The 19,484-nt window shown below is 35.7% G+C and overlaps 1 protein-coding gene across 5 annotated transcripts in view; it reads right to left on the minus strand.

Annotated features, from left to right (window-relative positions):
• The window catches only part of Nckx30c (solute carrier family 24 member Nckx30C), a 53,407-nt gene extending 36,074 nt beyond the window's left edge, over positions 1-17,333 (minus strand). For 3 of the 5 annotated variants that reach the window (XM_083081540.1, XM_083081541.1, XM_083081539.1), the window contains exons 1-2: positions 16,461-17,333; positions 5,730-5,753 (exon numbers count right to left, since the gene is read on the minus strand). In XM_083081540.1, coding sequence (XP_082937666.1) covers positions 5,730-5,753; positions 16,461-17,333 — 897 coding nt within the window. The remainder of the gene's footprint in view (positions 1-5,729; positions 5,754-16,460) is intronic. The other 2 variants (XM_083081544.1, XM_083081542.1) reach the window with 1 other exon arrangement.
• Positions 17,334-19,484: the final 2,151 nt, after the last annotated feature.

Genomic DNA, 19,484 nt, shown 5'->3' on the forward strand with positions numbered 1-19,484 from the left:
ACATATGACAATGATTATTTCGCATTTATATTTAACTCTCACAAAGTTTGTATTAAACTGTTATAATGTTGTAAGAGTTAAATAAATGACATTTGCAAAAATAAAGTAATTAAAACAAATTCTTGTAACATAGTACATATCTCGAGACAAAATTGAAAACTTCATGAATGTTTAACAATTAATAATTTACGAATATTTTTAATTTTTCGAGTAAGATATATTGAATCCAAATACATTTATTATTACATATCTGCAAAAATATTCTCATTGATGTTTTGTCTATATATTTGAAGAATGTTTATCTTTTATCTTTTCACTTATTTATCATACATAAAATATTTTATTTTATAGATGGATAAAGTGAGAAGTTGCTTTAAATGGCCATATTTTATTTATGATGGCATTTACTAACAAAAGGTCGCAATGAGTTAAAATGTATTATATTTTATTTTAATTTAATACAATCTGTAATACTATACATAATACTGTTATATGCATTTTACATTTCCATTTTATGGTAATATCAAATATCTTACAAGAATGAGATAGAACGCGCATGACTTGTTTATTAAATTAAAGTTAAATCATCCGCGTCGGAAAACGAAATCTCGGCTTCATGTATGAACATGACAGATGTCGATATGACATATGCACAAATATAATTTCTCAGATTCTATTTTAAAGAGTAAGAATATACAATGTGCATAATAATGCATGTAATTTATAAAAAAATTAATTAAACCTCGATACCCTTAATATTAAACAGTCTTTATAAAATTCAAAACAGTACATTCGTTTAATTATTGAATGAGATTACTCACAATTAAAACATATTTTAATTAAACTTGTTTCTGACAATTTATAATAATGTGCTTTATATGTATTTCGTATAATGGACCAAGTAGAGTGGTTATTATTGACATAATCGCATTATTACGGATTAGCAAAATATTATATCAAAATTCTATATATATCATTCCTTTGATGATATTATAGTAAGAACAGAGAGACTAATACGGTTGAAAGTTGAAATGTAATAAATCACTTTGAACTGGTCAGTAGCTAATAGCGAAGTATCTGAGTTCTCGTATAAAATACGTCTAATATATTGGATGGTCATGTATAAATGAACTGATTAATTATAACCAACAATATTTGGTAGAAATGTGAAGGGTTGTGCATCATACACGTGCATGGAATGATTAAATCTCATGATAATTTTACATAAGATGTTGACTATCATAAATGAAAGAAAGAAAAATATTTTGTGGAAATATTATATTGTTGAGAGAAATAAAAAAAAAATTATATTACAAAAATACTATCATCTTATGAATACTTGGAATATTTTAGAAATCGATAAGTGAAAGAAAATACAAAATGTTATTACATCACATATATGTATATGATATTATAGTCAACATCTTTTACTGTAGATACGTAGTTTTAAATTCCATTCTACATCATGTTATACTTCAAGTGTCGTTTAGAATCTAGAATGTCATTGATGACATCATTCTTAAAAGCAAAATTAAAAAACGTCACAATAAATTCTACTTCTGCAGTTGCACATAATTTAGACATGTAAGCATAAGAGTCATTGTGTCAAGTTCTATTATTAACCTACTTTTGCATCGTCTAGCTAGATAATTTTATCTGTGCAATTGAAGAATTAACTGTAATGAAAACGTTCAACAAAAGTCAGGAAATGCGTCAGAAGATAAGCGATTAATAAAATTATAAGTACATATCTGAATAATAAGATTACTTGCATGCAGCATATTAAGCTCTATGTTAGCCCTTTAAATCTTCAAATTAGCCTAGACAGCAAGATCGAAGTATTAATTTGCATGCTTAATGTGAACGAGTACTTACTCGAACAGGCTTTTATTTGAAAATATTTTCCTAATCAGCAACTTTTACTCTCGTTGTCAACAATATTTGTCCGATAAGCATATATACATATAACAATAATTGACAATCACATTGGGGGAAAGTGAATATAATTACTATGCGATAGATTGTTAGCAATTTAATTCAGATTAATGTGAACGGCGTCAAAATTGACGCATATAAAGAAGTATGCGTGTGACAGCGTAATTTTGAAATAATAATGCACGTAGGCAAATATATTGATAGCGCATAGTAACTTGCACATTCAAAATATGCGCGCGTAGAAAGGTCTTTTAAACTTTAATTAAATGGGCGGAGGGCGTTAAATTTAATGTTTTGAGCAGTGGGTGGTGATTGATATATATATTGTTTTGTAATCGAACAAATTATAGTATTCGCATAATATATCGATAATTTCCTATGACATTATAATAATTTCCGATGACATTATCAACGCGCTATCACTTCATATGTATACGAGAGCTATTCCAAAATCAATCTCTGGTAAGCTTGCAAAATAAAATGAGAAACAGAAAAACGCTTTATTATACACAAAAATTATTTATATATTTTCACTACAGTTTTTTGACATGATCGTCATCCGAATTGAGGTATTTGTCACGCGGCACAAGCTTTTGTATGCCCTTATCAAAGTATTCCAAATTGGAAATCTCAATCAACTTCTAACTGTTCATCGTTGCCTTCAAATTGTTTCTAGTCACACTTTCATGTGTGTGAACAGATAAAAGTGACGTGGTGCAAAATTCGAGCTGTAGAATAGATGATCGAATTCCCATTGCACTGCTCTAGAGATTTCTTGATCATCGAGCCCGGACCTTGCACTAATAATGAATGACTTTCATCTATTCAAAACGCATAAAAGTATAGCATAAGGAGTGCAGCGATTCGAGGACAACGAGGACTGATGAACTTTTCGAAGTAGATTGAAATTCTAATTTGGCGACACTGTACTTTAATGAGGACTTACAAAAGCTTGTACAACACTATGACAAGTGTCTCAATTCGGATGATAATGATGTCGAAAAATAGTATATATATAAGTAACTTTTATCTATATTAAAATATTTTTCCTGTTTTTTGTTTTATCTTGCAAACCTATCGAAGATTAATTCTCGAATAATTATCGATACTCAAAAAAGAAAACTAAAATAAACATACTGCATTTAATAATAGAAAGCAATGAGATAATAAACTTTATTAACATTGTGACTTTTGAACCATGCAAGTTATGCAAGTATATGATGAGTCTGTGTTTTAATTAAAAAATGCTAAAAGAAAGGCTATAAAAAAATACATTTAGAATATTATGATACAATAATAGATCCTACATAATGAAAGCTGTTATTATAGCATACGAGTATCATGATACGATAATAGATCTTATCTAAAAATGCACGACACTTTTAACATCAAAACATTCGGACTAAATGTTTGGCTACAATTGTGCAAAATTAATGAATGCTGGTGATACATATCACACCGATATATATATATAAGCAGCGATTGCCATTTCGATTGAGTAGAGCCACTCGAAAGCCTCAGATTGGAAGAAGTTTACGGCAACTACGGCTACTTTAGCGTGCAAAACTAGCCAGAGTCCCGAAGTCTTTCGCTTCGAATCGGTTATTCCAGCCGAGTCGATAGAGTCGCAATTACACAACTTTTACTTCCGACCTAGTTTGCGCTTCGTATAAAATCATTTCGCGCGAGCTTTCTCGAACAGGATCTTGGATAATGAACAATAATCGCGAACAAATCTCTGACAAATTCTATTCTGTGCCTCTTACGTTATTGATCAATCTTTCTAATATCGCAAACAGTCGTCATATATACAAAACGCTTTTACATTTATTAGATTTGAGTTCGATAAATGTGATTGTATCGCTAAAACAAGGCATGACGAATCGTTATTGCACATGACAGTTCAGATTTTTATAACTAACATAGTCGTCACACTTTAATAACTTTCAATTTCTAAAATAGCTAGACGAGGATTCGTGTTTAATCATGAAATAAGTTTCCATGAATAACAACATATGATCTCATTCTAAAAACTCGGGCACGTTGGTCTAATATGATCTAAAGATTAAAAAATTCAAAGCAAAACTCGCTTCTCTGGCAACGTCTATCTGGCTCATAGATTCATTAGAACGAAATTCTCCTGCGGAAGTTTCGCTTCAACATAGTTATGGTTGGTACTAGATAATGATAGCTTGCATGATAGCAAAAAAAGTAAAGATTAATTTCGAAGACTGCAGGAGATTTCCTCCGATCGGCTCGACAATTCAATTATCCGAGCGATTGGATTTTCCGCACCGTCTCCATCAAGAGTAAATTATTTCGTATTACGGGGAGCAACGGAAGATCCATTGCATCCTGTGGTGTATAACGAATGATCCAATGTTATGGTATACAAGAACAAACACCGTTTGCACTTTACAGCTGATGCATTCTTTACGTATCGCGATTTTGAATCGTTTCAAAAATTGATACTGATAATCCAGGATTTATCAAAGTGAGTTGAGTTATCGAAGCTGTAGATGGTTAGAATGATATTCACGTCATCCGGCTGTTGTTCCATTTTATATCAGAGATCGACTAATATGCGTTTTTATCGATCACACGAAATTTCGCTGACTATTCATTGAAATTTTGCGACGAGTTATTTTTAAAAATTCTACAATATTTACATGATCTTTAGCTTAATCAAGTGTTAAGTTAAATATTGTATCGATTAAGCAGGCAAATATTTTTGCGTATAACTGTATGTATTTCTAAATGCTGTACGTATATTTTCGTCTTTAATTAAATGTCATCTATTTTATAATCGATATTCGTTTTAGTGTCAGATCTATTAAAAATTTAATCGATAGAATATAGAAAGTATTGCAAGTCTTTTGTCTTAATCAGCAATTAATTATAAGTAATTCTATTGTAAACAAAAAATGTATATAACTTATTAATAAAATATAACAAGAGTTATTTAATGTCAAATAAGTTATGGGATTGTGAAAGCTATTGATATAAATCAAATTTCGGATACTTAAGATGTTTTTGAAGAACGAATTTAGAAAACTCTGCTCGATCTTGATAGAATTTGTTAAAAGTTGGTATACGAGTATCGCATAAAAATCGTTGCTGCACTTTCGCAAAGTTTAAAGGTTCAGTTTCTAAACTTCTCAGTTTCTTGATCCAACTGGGAGCTTACCTTACATCATCCAAAAGCACTATTCTCTTTGCCAGACACACTATAATATTAGTTGTAAAAGTACATAATGTTGTTTGACGCTGTAAGCTAAAGAACAATAATACCTATAATTGAAACCATTTCAATATTACTCAATCATAAATACATATATTTGTGCGAAATCTTGTTTAAATTTTATATTCTTATAATATTTATATATATTTTTAATATATTTAAAAATTTTTTAAATCACATTATATACGCTATACACAGGACATGTTTTAGGAATAAGACTGTGGTTTTCTACACATGTAACATGATGCAGCTGATTATAATTTATTAGGAAAAATATCATCAAAATATTATTTTTATCCATATCAACCTTTTCTCGTAGATTTCTCAAGCAATCTCACATAGAATTAATTTTTTTTATTTTTATTCAAATAAAATTGAATATCCACTATTAAAAGTTATCTGCTCTAACCTACACATATTACGAGAAAGATTAATAATGATTTCATCAATTTAAGATAAGAATGGTGACAGAAATGTAAAAAGATGTATAAAATATATGCATGTAAAAAGTATCGGAAATAGAGGAAGGAAGAGAAAGAAACATGCGACTCACCAATGCCTGGGCGGCGCTCTGGTGCTGCAAGCAAGAAACATTCAGTTACAATCACAATAACAACAATCAGTTAATGTTTCTTAGCTCGTGATAACACTAATAACAAACAGTTCAACAATAATGCGGTGCTTACGAAAGCTTAAACACATCGACTGGTACATAGATAACACTGAGAAAAGTATACGAAGCCGTAGAAGCCAGTCACAAATTTGCAAGTTATGATTTACATATTATATGGAAAGTTTCGAACGAGAAATTATAATAACGCTTTTGAGATAACGAGAAATTCGTGACTTGGGCTATCTCGATTACATATTTTTCCAAGTGCAATTCTTCCCTCAGAATGCGACTGCACGTTGCAAGCTTACATAATGCACAAGTTTCGTGTTAATAAAATATGCATGTCGCATGTATAATATTATTGTTGCAGCTTTGAACAATGCGGAGCAACAGTAACAATAAACGAATTTTGATCTGTCGGCTGTGCAAATTTTTTGAGAGAAAAAAAATCGAATTTCCTTCTTCAAAATCATAGAGAAATTTTTTAGAAGCACATGCCTATTCATCAAAAAATCTTTAGTAAATTTTTGCATATTTATTTATTTATTACCAAGATACACGAGAAATATTAGCTCTATAGTGATTAAAATAAATAAACGCCATCTCAGTATTATAATTATAGTTGTAATATATAATAAACTTTTAGTAGGCCAATTGTTTATCACGTATCTCGCACGACTTTTCGTTTTATTTCCATGTGAATGCATCATGTGTTCATGTATGTTGTGCACAGTTTGCGAGTTACATAAAAAAATATTTGTTCGCGCAAGCGATACTGTCACAAGCAGACCATTGTGTAACTCGTTTCGAGATTTAGTGTTCTTCGCGTAAAAGAGAAAATCGAAAGTAGCGTTTATCGCGGCAATAAAATGGGAAAGCATCGCGAGATATGACATGCATGTGATATAAAGAGATGTACGATGATTTGAAAAATGTAAAAACAAATATAACGCACTTCGATCCGAAGCACGTTAGAGTAAGAATTCGCGACGCAAAGTGATGTCGACCGATGTCAAACGATGTAGAAAACATTGGATTGACATTTAATTAAACCACTTGTCTTGAGAAATGAATTTCACGTAGTCGCAAACGCGTAATAGCCTCGTGGCAATTTATTGTCACTTTTAAAAGAGTGAAGGAGTTTAGGCAGAGAAGTTAGTAAACAATGAATGTCATATCACAAGAATAAAATAATATCGCTTGACACTAAGCGACGCAAATAGTATCTGCTTGCGAATGAATTAACATTCTATATTGACATTTATTTCTAATTGGATGTAATCCTATTACAAACTTACTATGTTCGTTGTTGAAAAATACGCTTCATTTTTATATAAACTACATTACGATAAAATGATTATTCCTGATATACAGTTTTTATCATTTTCCCTATTATGCTGCTATTAAAATTAAAACGTAATAATAATATTATCAATATTAATATTGAGTGCTTTAGCAATAAAATATTACTTCCTTATATTTTAAATATTTGATTTGAAAATATGTGAAAAACATTTCAAAGATTATCGAGTTAGGGAATATCATAAGTTTTGAATTGTCGCAACACATGCAATGCAATAAAATAATGAAGGCTTCTTGGCAAAATTTAACTAGTATTCATGAGAATTAGAATAATAGATAACTGCAAACCCTTCTTAATTAATGTGACGTCTGTGAGAAAGGAGCAATAAACGATAAGCTGGCTTTTGTAAGAAGTAATAACTGTATCGAATTTTGCTCTTTTTATTGGTATAATAATGTTACTACTAATAACCGCACTCGTACATTGTTCGGTAAATTTTTTTTATTATTTATCACTAGTAGCTAGAAGATTTAACAATTTAATACTTTTAATTAGGAAGAAAGAGAGAACGTTGTTGCGATATTGACGTTAATGCGCAAAATGAGACTTGTTTACAATATAGTCTGAAGTGACCGGTTATAAAAAAATACTAAAGCATATTATAATATTTCACAATGATAAAATCGATGAGTTACTCTGTAATAAACTGTGAGTAAAAAGAGATAGTCATGTGAAGAAATATGATAAAGAGATAAATGTAGAAAATATGACAGACCAATATTTGTATATTTCAACGAACGTATTCTAAACAATTTTTTATCATCATGTTTGGCCGGTGAAATTGTATTTTTTTTTCAAAAAAAGGGGAAATTATTACGCGTATAAATTCATTTTTGATTAATTCCCGGTCTTTTCTAAGCGCCGATCTTGAGGATAATCTCGAGTGAAATAAACGGCCGGATTGGAATCCCTATGTGGAATCGATATGGTCATCAACGTGAAAAATACGAAGAACAGGCAATCGTACCGAACGATAGATTACGAGGAAGCAATAAAATCCCTTAGTCACGTCCTCGATCAGAATTTCTCTCTCGCGATATCACGTGAAGAAAATCAGCGATTAATCGAATCACGTTTACATAATATGATTCGTCCTAAGTGCGGCATGCGACTATTAGGCATTTTACTTAATATATCATACGCTGGATGACTACATAAAATCGACAAAGTAAAAGCTAAAATGGTGTTTGGAACCCCCTTAATTAAATAAAGGTGGCATTCATAGAGACTGCATGCTAAGATTAATGTGTCATCTTGAAGCTTTAGTATGAACCAAGTACGAGATGTATTGTGTTACAAGCTTAATTTCTCTACAACCAACGTCAAAGCGTATGAACAAAATGCAAATTCATGGAAAAAACGATGGATCTACTTTCTTACTCGCTTCTAAAAATCTGAGAATAATTGAATTAAAATTCTTATTTTATGCTAATAATTTATGTGATTTATCTTCTAATATAATTTTATATTTTCTGAAGGAAAGAAAAAGAGTAAAATACACGACAAGCGAGATACGATGATGAAAATATTTAGAATATTAAAAATGCGGGGATTTTCTATATAATGTACATTTTAACATTTTACGCGCGTTGATAAGAATGCGTTTCGTACACGAGAGTAACGTATAAGTTCTTAATAAGATATTAACCTTATAAAATTCCTTTTCATTAAAAGATTAAACGCATTGCGCGCAAAATTCCTCTATGTTTAAGAGTAAGAGAAGGTGTGAGAGTAATGTTGACCTATATCGGGCCTCACGGAAGTGCTATATGTGTCACTTCGGAAGTAGAACCATCACTTTGCGGCCGGTAAAATTGCGTTCCAAGCGCGACTCGAGCTCTAACAATTACCGGCGATCCAGTTGAACCACGTTTGCAGACTTACATACAATTTAATTCAACACGCTTCTATACGATTACACTTTTCAATGTCCATCATCTTACTTCTCTCGCTTCAAGGCTTTTATCCTTCTAAATTAGATCCTTCAAAAGCGATCTAATTCTCGACTATGCGGTACGAATACTTCCTCCTTCCTCTTCTTCGTTTTCCAAGACAAAGGAGCAGATTATGACGGAAGATTTACGATAGTAATTATAAGATTGATCGCGAGCACATCGATCAGGCCGTATTCCACGCGGAATAACATAATAACATTTCGAATGCAGTTCAATCCGAGCATGTACTTGTGTTAAGAGAGAAGATGTTTCCACTTGCAAAGTGCTCAAGAACGCGATGATCGCATGCATTTTAATCGATGTTATTAAATAACATGGATATTACGAGTGGCGTTAGATGATATATTGTATGCCCCAGCAATCTGATTATTGCATGAACTTTTATATTCTACTATGATTTATTTGACAGAATACTTCCAAGTTTTATTATGATTTGATATACGGCTTTCAAGTACTACCTGCGCAGTATCTTCAGTATTTTTCTTACAGATTCAATAAAGTTTAATGATAATATTGCGACACACGAACTTATCGCAATTAAACGATCGGCATTATATACAAGCTTTTGAAATCAGTAATGAAATTAATTCGTTTTGATTTTGATCTTAAAGCATAAAGCCAAGCAAATGTCTAAACTGATGTAGATGAGCGTCAAATACGTTTAAATATTAAGAAATGGAAGAGAATGAGCTTTCAGCTGTCCGCATTCGTGAAAGCTCAAGTATTAGTATTCCTGATTGAGCCGAAAATTCGAGACTTTTATAACGATCGTGTCATTATTTCGCTACAACCACGTTCCACTTAATGCGACACTTATTCCAATGCTATTACAGTTGACCCAGCGGGCTGACGAATCTACGAATTATTGTTCAATTTGCTCGACAAGGCCGCGCATCCTCGATTTCCATATTTCCATCGTAAAAGCTCTCGTCGTGTCATGTCCAAAATTTTTCTGCGTCAAAAGTCATCGAGAAAATAGAGAGCCGCGATATTTCGACAATAATTCCATGCTTTGGAGTATTCTGTTTCCATTACTATGAGAATCTTTTATAAATAGAGAATAGAGAGAGTTTCGGAGGTGTCTTCACAAAATGTTAATTTAGAAAGATTTCAAATTTTCTAACTTTCCATTTCGTGCCTCGAACTAATAAATATTCATTTTATAATTAATGTCTATATTAATTTTATAATTAATGTCTGCTATGTATTATGACTAAGAAATCATAGAATAATTCGTAATAATATTTAATTTCGAGTAATATTTGGATATTTCTCTTTCTAGATTTGACGAAAAACAGATTATTTTTAATGATAAGATTATAGTAACTATGTACGCGATATTTTAGTGAGATCTTTGAAACAAGGAGAGAATGGCATTGTTCTAAAAAAAGATTAAAGAAATATATGCTCGATGTGCAATACACAAAGGAGATACATACTCAGTGTTCGGCAGAAAAGTGGGTCGAGGTTTTATTATACAAGAAACCAATATATAGTTATTAATTATTATGCGCCATATATATATACATGACAAAGATGCAGGGCGATCAGCACGTTAGTAGTATTAATACTTTAATATTGTATTTATGTATATTTAGAATTGTACAGATGTATATTAAAAAAATTTTTATCGATCAAATGTAGGAATCTACTGTTGGGATAAATGTCCGTGTTAAATATATGTATGTAAATAATTAATTGTATCGAGAGTAGTTACGGTTATCCATTGTATAAATTATTACAACGAGAGAAAAGCAGAGATAGCGGCTGTAAAAAAAGCCATGCTTAGTTGCGCGCGCATAACGTGTTAATAATTAGATCGATGTGCTCATTTACTATATTTACAAACTCATAATCCGTTACGGTGCGATGAACGATTAAACAAAAGGAGCGTGTGATTTAACGTGCATGAGTACACACTGTTCACATTCCAGAAATGTCGAAAAATTATACTTTATATCATAAAATGTCTTTAATTAAATTAAACAACGAGCGAATTATTCGGGTAGGATTACTTCAATATTTCAAATGGATTACACGGATAGTTTTTTATAAAATTTAGAATAATTTATAAAATATTTCATATTAACTATATTATATAATTAAAGAAACTGAATATTGATATAAATTTGATAAAATAAAATCTTTTATCTTTTATCTCTTGTATAAAAGGCTCTTTCATGTTGTATGATAAACAAAATTTTAAATACTGTAGAGAGGATAAAAGATACCGGTTAAGATAAATAGTTAAGATAAACAATTTTTTACGCATTCTTAAAGCTATTAATCTGAATCTATTATAATTTATAAACATTTTTTATACAAAGCGACAGAAATTGTTGAAATGTCAGATATCTTTTTCGATGTTTCATATATATTCAGTGTAATGTCACGATATATACACACACACATGTGTGTATATATGTGCGCGCGTGTGTAGATATAAATACATTCCTTTTAATAATGCTTTGTGAAAATGCATCTAATAAATGTTAAAACAGACAACGTCTAGCGTACGTCTAAGGCAAAATTTAATAACGATTAACGAGCTCGCATGTCAGACACGAACCGTAGAACATCCGAGGGTTTCGCTCAAGCTGATGACTAAATTCGTGCTATCTCGCCTGTAAATTCTTTTTTACGTCCATCCCTCCCGTGTACATCGGCGCATTATATAATGCTCCCCGCGTGTATATACATCCCATCGGTCTTTATAACTCGGCGAAAGGAACGAGCGAAGCGGACTGAAACGCCGACGGTTGCACGCGGTCGGGCGTTCGCCGAGACTGGAAGCGTGTGGAAGAGCTTCTGTCGAATCGATTCGACGATGGGTGGAGAGGGCCACGGCGCACACTGCAATGCCGTAACTCCTCGGGGTGAGATTCCGAAAGCCAAAAACTAAAGACCGGTGCAGACCTTCTTTGAAAGCTCCGGCAAAAGGAGGCGTGAGAAATCACCGGTAACGAGAACCGTCGTCGCGACAAACGTTCATCCAGCGAAATTATCGGACTTGGCATTCCTATAAATCTTTCGTGGCGGCGTGGAATTTAAAATACCATCCCCTACCTCTCGCGAATGTATCAGCCCCGTGGCGACCGTATTAATTAAGCCTTTAATCATTCTATTGCCAACCGCCGCCTCTTGCATATTTCGCACGAGGCTCGCATGACATTATTCTGCGGAAAGAACAATAAGGCTAATAACGACCAATTAAAAAGTTCAATTGGTATACGCGATGGCGCGTGTATAAGTTCATGCTCGTCTCTCTCTCTCGGTTGGATGATATCTATTTTAATAAAAACAATGCGAGATACCTCGCGCTGGAATTTTTCCCTGCAAGATGAGTCAAAGTTATATTAATGTCAGTGCTGTTGTTATATCAATTTCATAGAAATGATTACGCGCATATACGAATATATAACAGTTACTATCTTCATTAGCATTAAGATAATTTATATTACTACAAATATACTTTTATTCCGTATATTTTATGATTGTACGAACGATAGCAGATATCATTTCTAGCACATAATCTCGATCATTACAACACTATATTACACGCAAAATTAGTTGAATACACTTGATATTAATAGACGCAACGATACCAACGTCTAATTATAATCTCGGACGCACGTTCATCGTACGCGCGGTAGAAAAGAAACTTTTAAGCGCATCGACTGATAGTAACACTTTGCACGCGAGGTATTAAGCGTCATATTAACCGTAATATGCGTATAAAATGAGAAACAGTGATTACCTGTGTGTAACGTTATCATATCTATTATTATTAATTGATCCATTCGTTTAAGTGTCATAGAATTTCAAAATTTATGTGTATAAACATCTACAATGCAATAATCCTGTGATACTATCGTTTAATTATAATGTATTTGAAGATAATTTATACGAAAATGTGCTATGAAATAAAATTATTAATATTATTAATATTAGTGAGATTAATTTGTAATATTCTACATACTGTAATTGTTTACAGAAATGATCTAAATAAAGCCTCTTTAATAAATTTAATCAAACACATGCAATTTCAGAAATCGTTCAATCATTTGTCAGTCAGCTGCAATTATACAGTTATATCGGAGCTGTTGCCTTCTCATAATCACCTTCTAGTAATCAACGTCAATAAGAGAAATATTTTTCACATTCTCGGCATTCCACGTGATTGACAGAAAAGCATTTCCGTACTTTGAAATATTAGCGACAGAAGTAGAAGTAGTACGAGTCTGCGAATTGAACAATTCTGCCAATCGATATCGCGTCAATATTGCTTTCACCGAACTTTTGTATTCTTACTTTTTATTGACAAATGATCATCGCTTTGTAAAAATAAAAGATAAATTTCAGTTAAGCCTTCCTGAATGTCAGCGTAAACGACACCGGAGGGAAATGAATAATGGCGAAACGAATGCCGCGTCTCAACTTCGAAGAAGCGGATTGAATATTTCTGAATTACGTATCTTACCCCAGTATTTTTAATACCTCGGATATTTTAAAGCTATTTCATTATTTGTTATCTCAAAACCGTCGTGTACTGTAAATTAAAGAAAAGAACTTTGGCGCCAATAAAAGTTATGGATATATTCCGTACATCATATATCTATAAATGCGTGTTTTAATAATTGAAATATAAGAACTAAGTATAATATAAAATGTGACCTGGTTGATTTCACTCACATTTTCTAATTGAGAACATTATTTTATATATATTATATGTGTATATAATATATGCAAGATTCCGTGAATGCACGATTGTCAGAGTAATAATCTCTTGAATAACAATTTCTATCTTAATTACATTTTTTTGTTCTACACACTTTAAAATTTGTATGTATGTGTATATGTGTGTGAGTATGTTTGTGTATGAAAGGAGGATTCTTTAGAATATTTTAAAAACTATTTTTTCTCGAATTCCTATATGTACTATATATCTATAATTTTGAGAAAAGAAATCCATACTGTAATATTTCATTAGTAAACATCTGTGTGAAAAGAGATGTATTGTGTAAAGACATCTCTTTTCATATTATGTAATAATTGTTAAAAAATGAATCTCCAACTAATTTCATACAAATAATCTTTTCGCGAACTCTGATACAGTTTCTCTCTTTCTTTCTTCGTCTTTAGTGCTTTAAAAAGATTAAATTTTAAAAACTTTTTACAAGATATATATTTTTTTAAATCATTACATATTTCAGAAAAATATTACGAAATTTGTCTTATACATTTTTTTGGTAAAAATGTTAAAGATAGTCTTTCTTCGAAATTGTAATTATAGCGAAAACTATCTTTTCTACGAGCAGTTTCTCCTTCCGACATTTCATCGTGTGTAAGATTTGAAATCGATTATCATAAAAACGCACTCTATCCATGGCGTGTTCACTTGAAAGGTTCTCAATCATTTGGTTTTGCGAGTGAATCGATCGCTAAGAGTCATTACGAAAACATAGAATTATTCGTTAAAACGTCAAACTTTGAAGCTATTCGATTGATACGTAGTCACGTCTTCGACGCCAATTGGAGATTATGGACGACGTTTGATGCTCTCATCTTTAACTGATAACCTTACCAGATTAAACATGGCCATTCAATGCTGATAACATTATCGGCGACTGAAAATACAATAAAACTCGCTACTGTCACGCGCTGATGTCTGAGTTATTATACTAGTGAATGTTGTCACAACAGCTAGCTTCCCATAATGTAAAGTTTCCACATTTGTATAAAGTCCGGGGGCGCGTATTGTCCTGTCTTTGCACACCACTGTAAGGCACTCTTTCGCGACAGGTCAAAGAAACTTCAACGTAGAGAAGCTCACAGTGCTTGTGACGTCTCTGACGACCTTGAGTACGAGTCTTCCTTCGCTTATGAATCGTGCTTCTACGAGACACCGTCAGATAGAATAAACACTTGATTTGTGCGCAAAGCTGACCAAAATCCAACATGCTGAAAGCTTGCAATCATGTTCCACCATATACATGCTCAAAAATCGATGTAGCTGTTATTTGCAATCGTTAAATATTACAGAAATCAATGTGTCGTGAAATGAATCTTGTTTTCAAAGCACACATATTTTTTGATAATATAATAGTTACGAGATACTTTGATTACAAAAATAAATTATTTTTGTCGCTATCATTTAAAAAAATAAAAAAATATATATGTATATAATTGTGTGTATATAATTATAATTTATATAGTAAATGTCATAATACATAATTTATATCATGGAGACAGAAAAAAATAATAGACATTTCGTCACGGATATGTGTGAAATGGAAAAAGAAAAGAAAGAGAAAAGTCACGGTTCGTAATCCTATATAAAATTCCACGAGTAATGTGAGAAAAAGAAAATGCTTTGAGAGTACATCGGTGTAGCAATCGATATATCTCGATATCTCTCCCTTGGCCTACATGCGGGAGGTAAGCGGGTCAATCCTTCATGTGTCCTGCACTATGACTGACGTCGTTTAAAATACACTTGTAGCTAACAGTTTTATTCAACCTATTAACAATTTCTTTTGTCAAATTAAATTTGCAAATTATAAAATTTGCAAAGACAATTTGTAGAGATTAATAATTACATATGCATTCTTTTATAAATATATGATGCTATCGAAAACCTTATAATTTAAAATTTTCTTTATAGATTCGGAAATCAAACATTCAATCTATCAATTTACTTATTAATTGTAAAATGGAGGATACGAAAAAGAAAGGCGCTAAATTATTACATCAGATGTCATTCATTTATCACAAAGTTTTGCGATTTGCTCAAGGTCGCATCTTTTAACCTGTACTCAAGATTTGCATATTAATCCTATTTCACGAAATGCAAAATGAAAAAATAAGAAAAAAAATAAACGTGACAATGTCTGTTCACGAGACAAAACACCGCCTACGAGCAGTCGTGCGAGTACGTGAAGTCACGCGACACTATGCTCCTCCATGAAATATAAAGTCACAATAGTAGCGTAGAAAGAGAGAGCTCGCATGGTGTGTATAAGTATGTGTATATCGGAAGAGAGCTAAAGGGGACGAAAGAAGAAAAGAGAAATGTATAAAAAGGGGAAAATTATAGAGAAAGAGAGGGAAATAGACAGGATAGGTAGATGGAAAAGGAAAATATGTGTCGATAGAAAAAGACGATGGTGACATATATCTATATGAAAGAAGGTAATGGATAGAAAGAGACGACGCGATACACATAGGAGCAGAGCGAGAGGGAAATTGCAGAACAAGACAGACTGATCGATCGGTGTAAAAGTAGACAGAGACAGGGTCAGACATTTTCCTAGATCGCGATACGTATGGCTCGCGTATACATTCCGTACATACCGAGGGCATCAGCTGATCGGTAGACCTGACCCGGGTCACCTTGTTCCTGTAAAGTATCCTTTTGACGAGTTTCTCCATCGGCTGGTTCCACTTCATGAAGCTCACATATGCCAAGTAGAATCCAAAGAGCACGAGCGCTTCGTACCAGTAAATATAACTGTCGCGGAAGAAGTAGATCAGGGTGAGCAGACTGGCGCTGTAGAAGGTACAGTCGCGAAATAGAGGCCACCATGTGAGCGACAGTACCGTACGCGAGAATATGGCGCACATGCCGATCACGAAGAGGATGTTGAAAACGGCGGAGCCGACGATAGTGCCGATCCCGACATCGTCGAAAGACACGAATACGCCTATGACCGATGTAAAGAGTTCAGGCGCCGATCCACCGGCCGCCATGAAGGTAGCACCGGCCACGTCGTCGGCGATGTCGAATTTCTCGATGATCACGTCCAGTGACGGTACGAAGAACTCATCGCAGACGATCGCTAGCGCGACGAACATATACACCACACCGAGTATGTGAAATATCACGGCGCCGCGGCGCCGCTGTTCATTAGTGAATAGATCTTCAGGGAAGAGCGGCCTCTTGATAAGCGTATCATTATCATTAGTCCTATTGTACTCGTCAAAACTCACGGCATTGTTATTGTTATGATCATAGATCTGCACGCTGGTACCGTTGCTCAATTGCATCGGCATGGCTGTGCTACTTGTGGTGGTGTGAAACATGATCGGGTTGCTCGGTGCCGGTCTATGGCCCGAGGACGACGAGGGGCCCATCGCGAGGGCCAAAACCGCGGAGAGCAGAGCAATCACCATCAATCGGCGTCTCCGCCTCCAACACGTACGCCGATCGCCGCCCGTCACGATCATCGTCGTCGTCGGTGGTGGTGCTGTTGTTGATGGTTCGCACCCTCGAGGACGTTCGCCGTCGTTAGCGAGGCCTCCGTCCTCCTCCACCTTCGCCACCTTCTTCTTCTTCTTCTCCGTCCTCCTCGGCGTCCTCCACCCTCTCTCTGGCCCCCTCCACCCCCTCTTCCTCCTCCGCCGCCAGCACCACCTCCGGCTCCTCCACCGCCTTCTTCTACGTGTCGTATCGTGTCGCGCCGCGGAGGGTGTTACGACAGAAGAGCCGTACTAAGGCTGGGTCATGCTGAAACGGCGATGAGGAGCGGCTCCTTGCCGATGTCTCCCTCTGGATGGACCTATCTGTGCGATCACGGTTCGAGATTTTCGGTACCAGAGATATATTTCCTCTCCCTTCGTTTCCCGCACTGTGTTCTACTCTTCCTCGGTACTACTCTCCGACGAGCTTTTTCACTGAATCCTCACGACGTGGGGACCGGAAGAATTAGTTCGCGGCGCGTACTATGATTACTACTACTACTGCTACAACCAATGCTGGTGTACGCCGCTACTATGAACAGGCTCGGGTATCTGACGTGACCGATATCCTTTTGCTTCCCGGCGGCGTCGGCATCGTCGTCGTCGTCGTCGTTGTCCTTGTCTTCGTCCTCGTCCTTGTCCTCGTCCTCGCCGTCGTCGTTGCCGTTGCTGTCGTCGTCGTCGTCGTCGTCGTCGTCACTGTTGCCGTCGTCGTCGTCGTCGTCGTCGTCGTCGCCGTCGTGGTCGCTAGGATGCGGTGGATGGTGCATATAACCCTGGATGGATATACAGGAGCAGCAGAACGGCGCCCCCGCCGCGATGCCCGCCCGCTGCACACTGGAACAACCCTGTTCCGTTTCGTTCCTCTCTCTCGCTTTACTCTCGCCCCTCTTCTGCCACCTCGCACCGACGTCGCACCGACTCCCTCCTTCTATCTCTTTCTCCCACCGTGTATTCCCTCCTTCGATCTCCTCTGTCTGCCGTCTCTCTTTCGCTCTTTCGATCGTCTTCCATTCTTCGCCGACTTCCTCTCTTTACGATAGCGCAATTTCTCTCTTTTTCTCTCTCTCTTTCTTTCTCTTTCTCTCTTGCTCCTCTTTCGTTTAGCGTCGGTCTTATAGCATTTCGCATTTATCCTCGTCGCACTAGAGATTGTCCGCGGTTATTCTTCCTCTTTTTTCATCGGGTACCTTCATCATTCTCCTTTCTATCAGGTTAACTTTACGCGAGCAGGGAGACTGTTCTCTCTCTCTCTCTCTTTGTTACCTTTCTTCTTTACCCGCCATTCGACGTTCTCCACCCTATGCTCCCGACTCGTTTACTTTCTCGTTCCTTTTCTCGCTCATTGTTTATCTTTCTTTGCGAGAGATAGATCCTCCGTCCTCTCTCTCTCATGCGCACGGAAAGCTTCCTGTTTCCTCGCTCCGCGCTAGCCGCGTCACCCCGCATTTCTCTCTTTTGCGCCACCCAACATCCGTGGTGGGCCACCCCGATTCCAACGCCGCCGAAATCGCCCCTTCGAACATCGTCCATCTCGCTCCGCTGACGTCCTGCCGTCCGGAATATTTCTCTCTTCCACTTGCCGCGACACCCGTACCTCCCTCCCCCGTTCGTACCAACGGGGGAAGTGGTAGGTCGTGGAAGTGGGAGCCTGCGCACGTGTGAGCACCCCTTTGCCGGGCCTCTCCCGTTCGATATCGGAGAGTCGACTCTACAACTTCACGTTACGAATGCACGTATAACGGGTGTCACCCGGACGGATTCCAGCCGTCCGTCGCGCGCTCGTGCGCCTGACTTCGCCAGTCCGGCATCGACTACTCCTTCCCGAGGATCACGCTGCAGACAGCTTCTCGATGCCGTTGAGCAGGCACGGTCTTCTGCGTCGAAAAATACGTAGGTGACTCGTTTTCGCGTCAAACATTGGAAAACCGTTGGATTCGAAGATCGAGATTGATCAGCGCGAAGAGATGTGACATTCCCTCGCGTAACATCTTTCTCTACGTTAAAGCCAGTCGGAGATTTGGATATAAGTACAGGGGAAAATCTATCGGGTGCTCTTTTGGGAGGGAGCCTTGCTCGCCCTCGAAGTTACTGCTCGAAATAATCGATGGCGCGTGTATCAGCTCCGTATCTCTGGTT

This window comes from Camponotus vicinus, unplaced genomic scaffold (assembly GCF_025532165.1).
Source record: "Camponotus vicinus isolate PSW18456_S1 unplaced genomic scaffold, iyCamVici1.0 SCAF_11, whole genome shotgun sequence".
NCBI lineage: Eukaryota > Metazoa > Arthropoda > Insecta > Hymenoptera > Formicidae > Camponotus > Camponotus vicinus.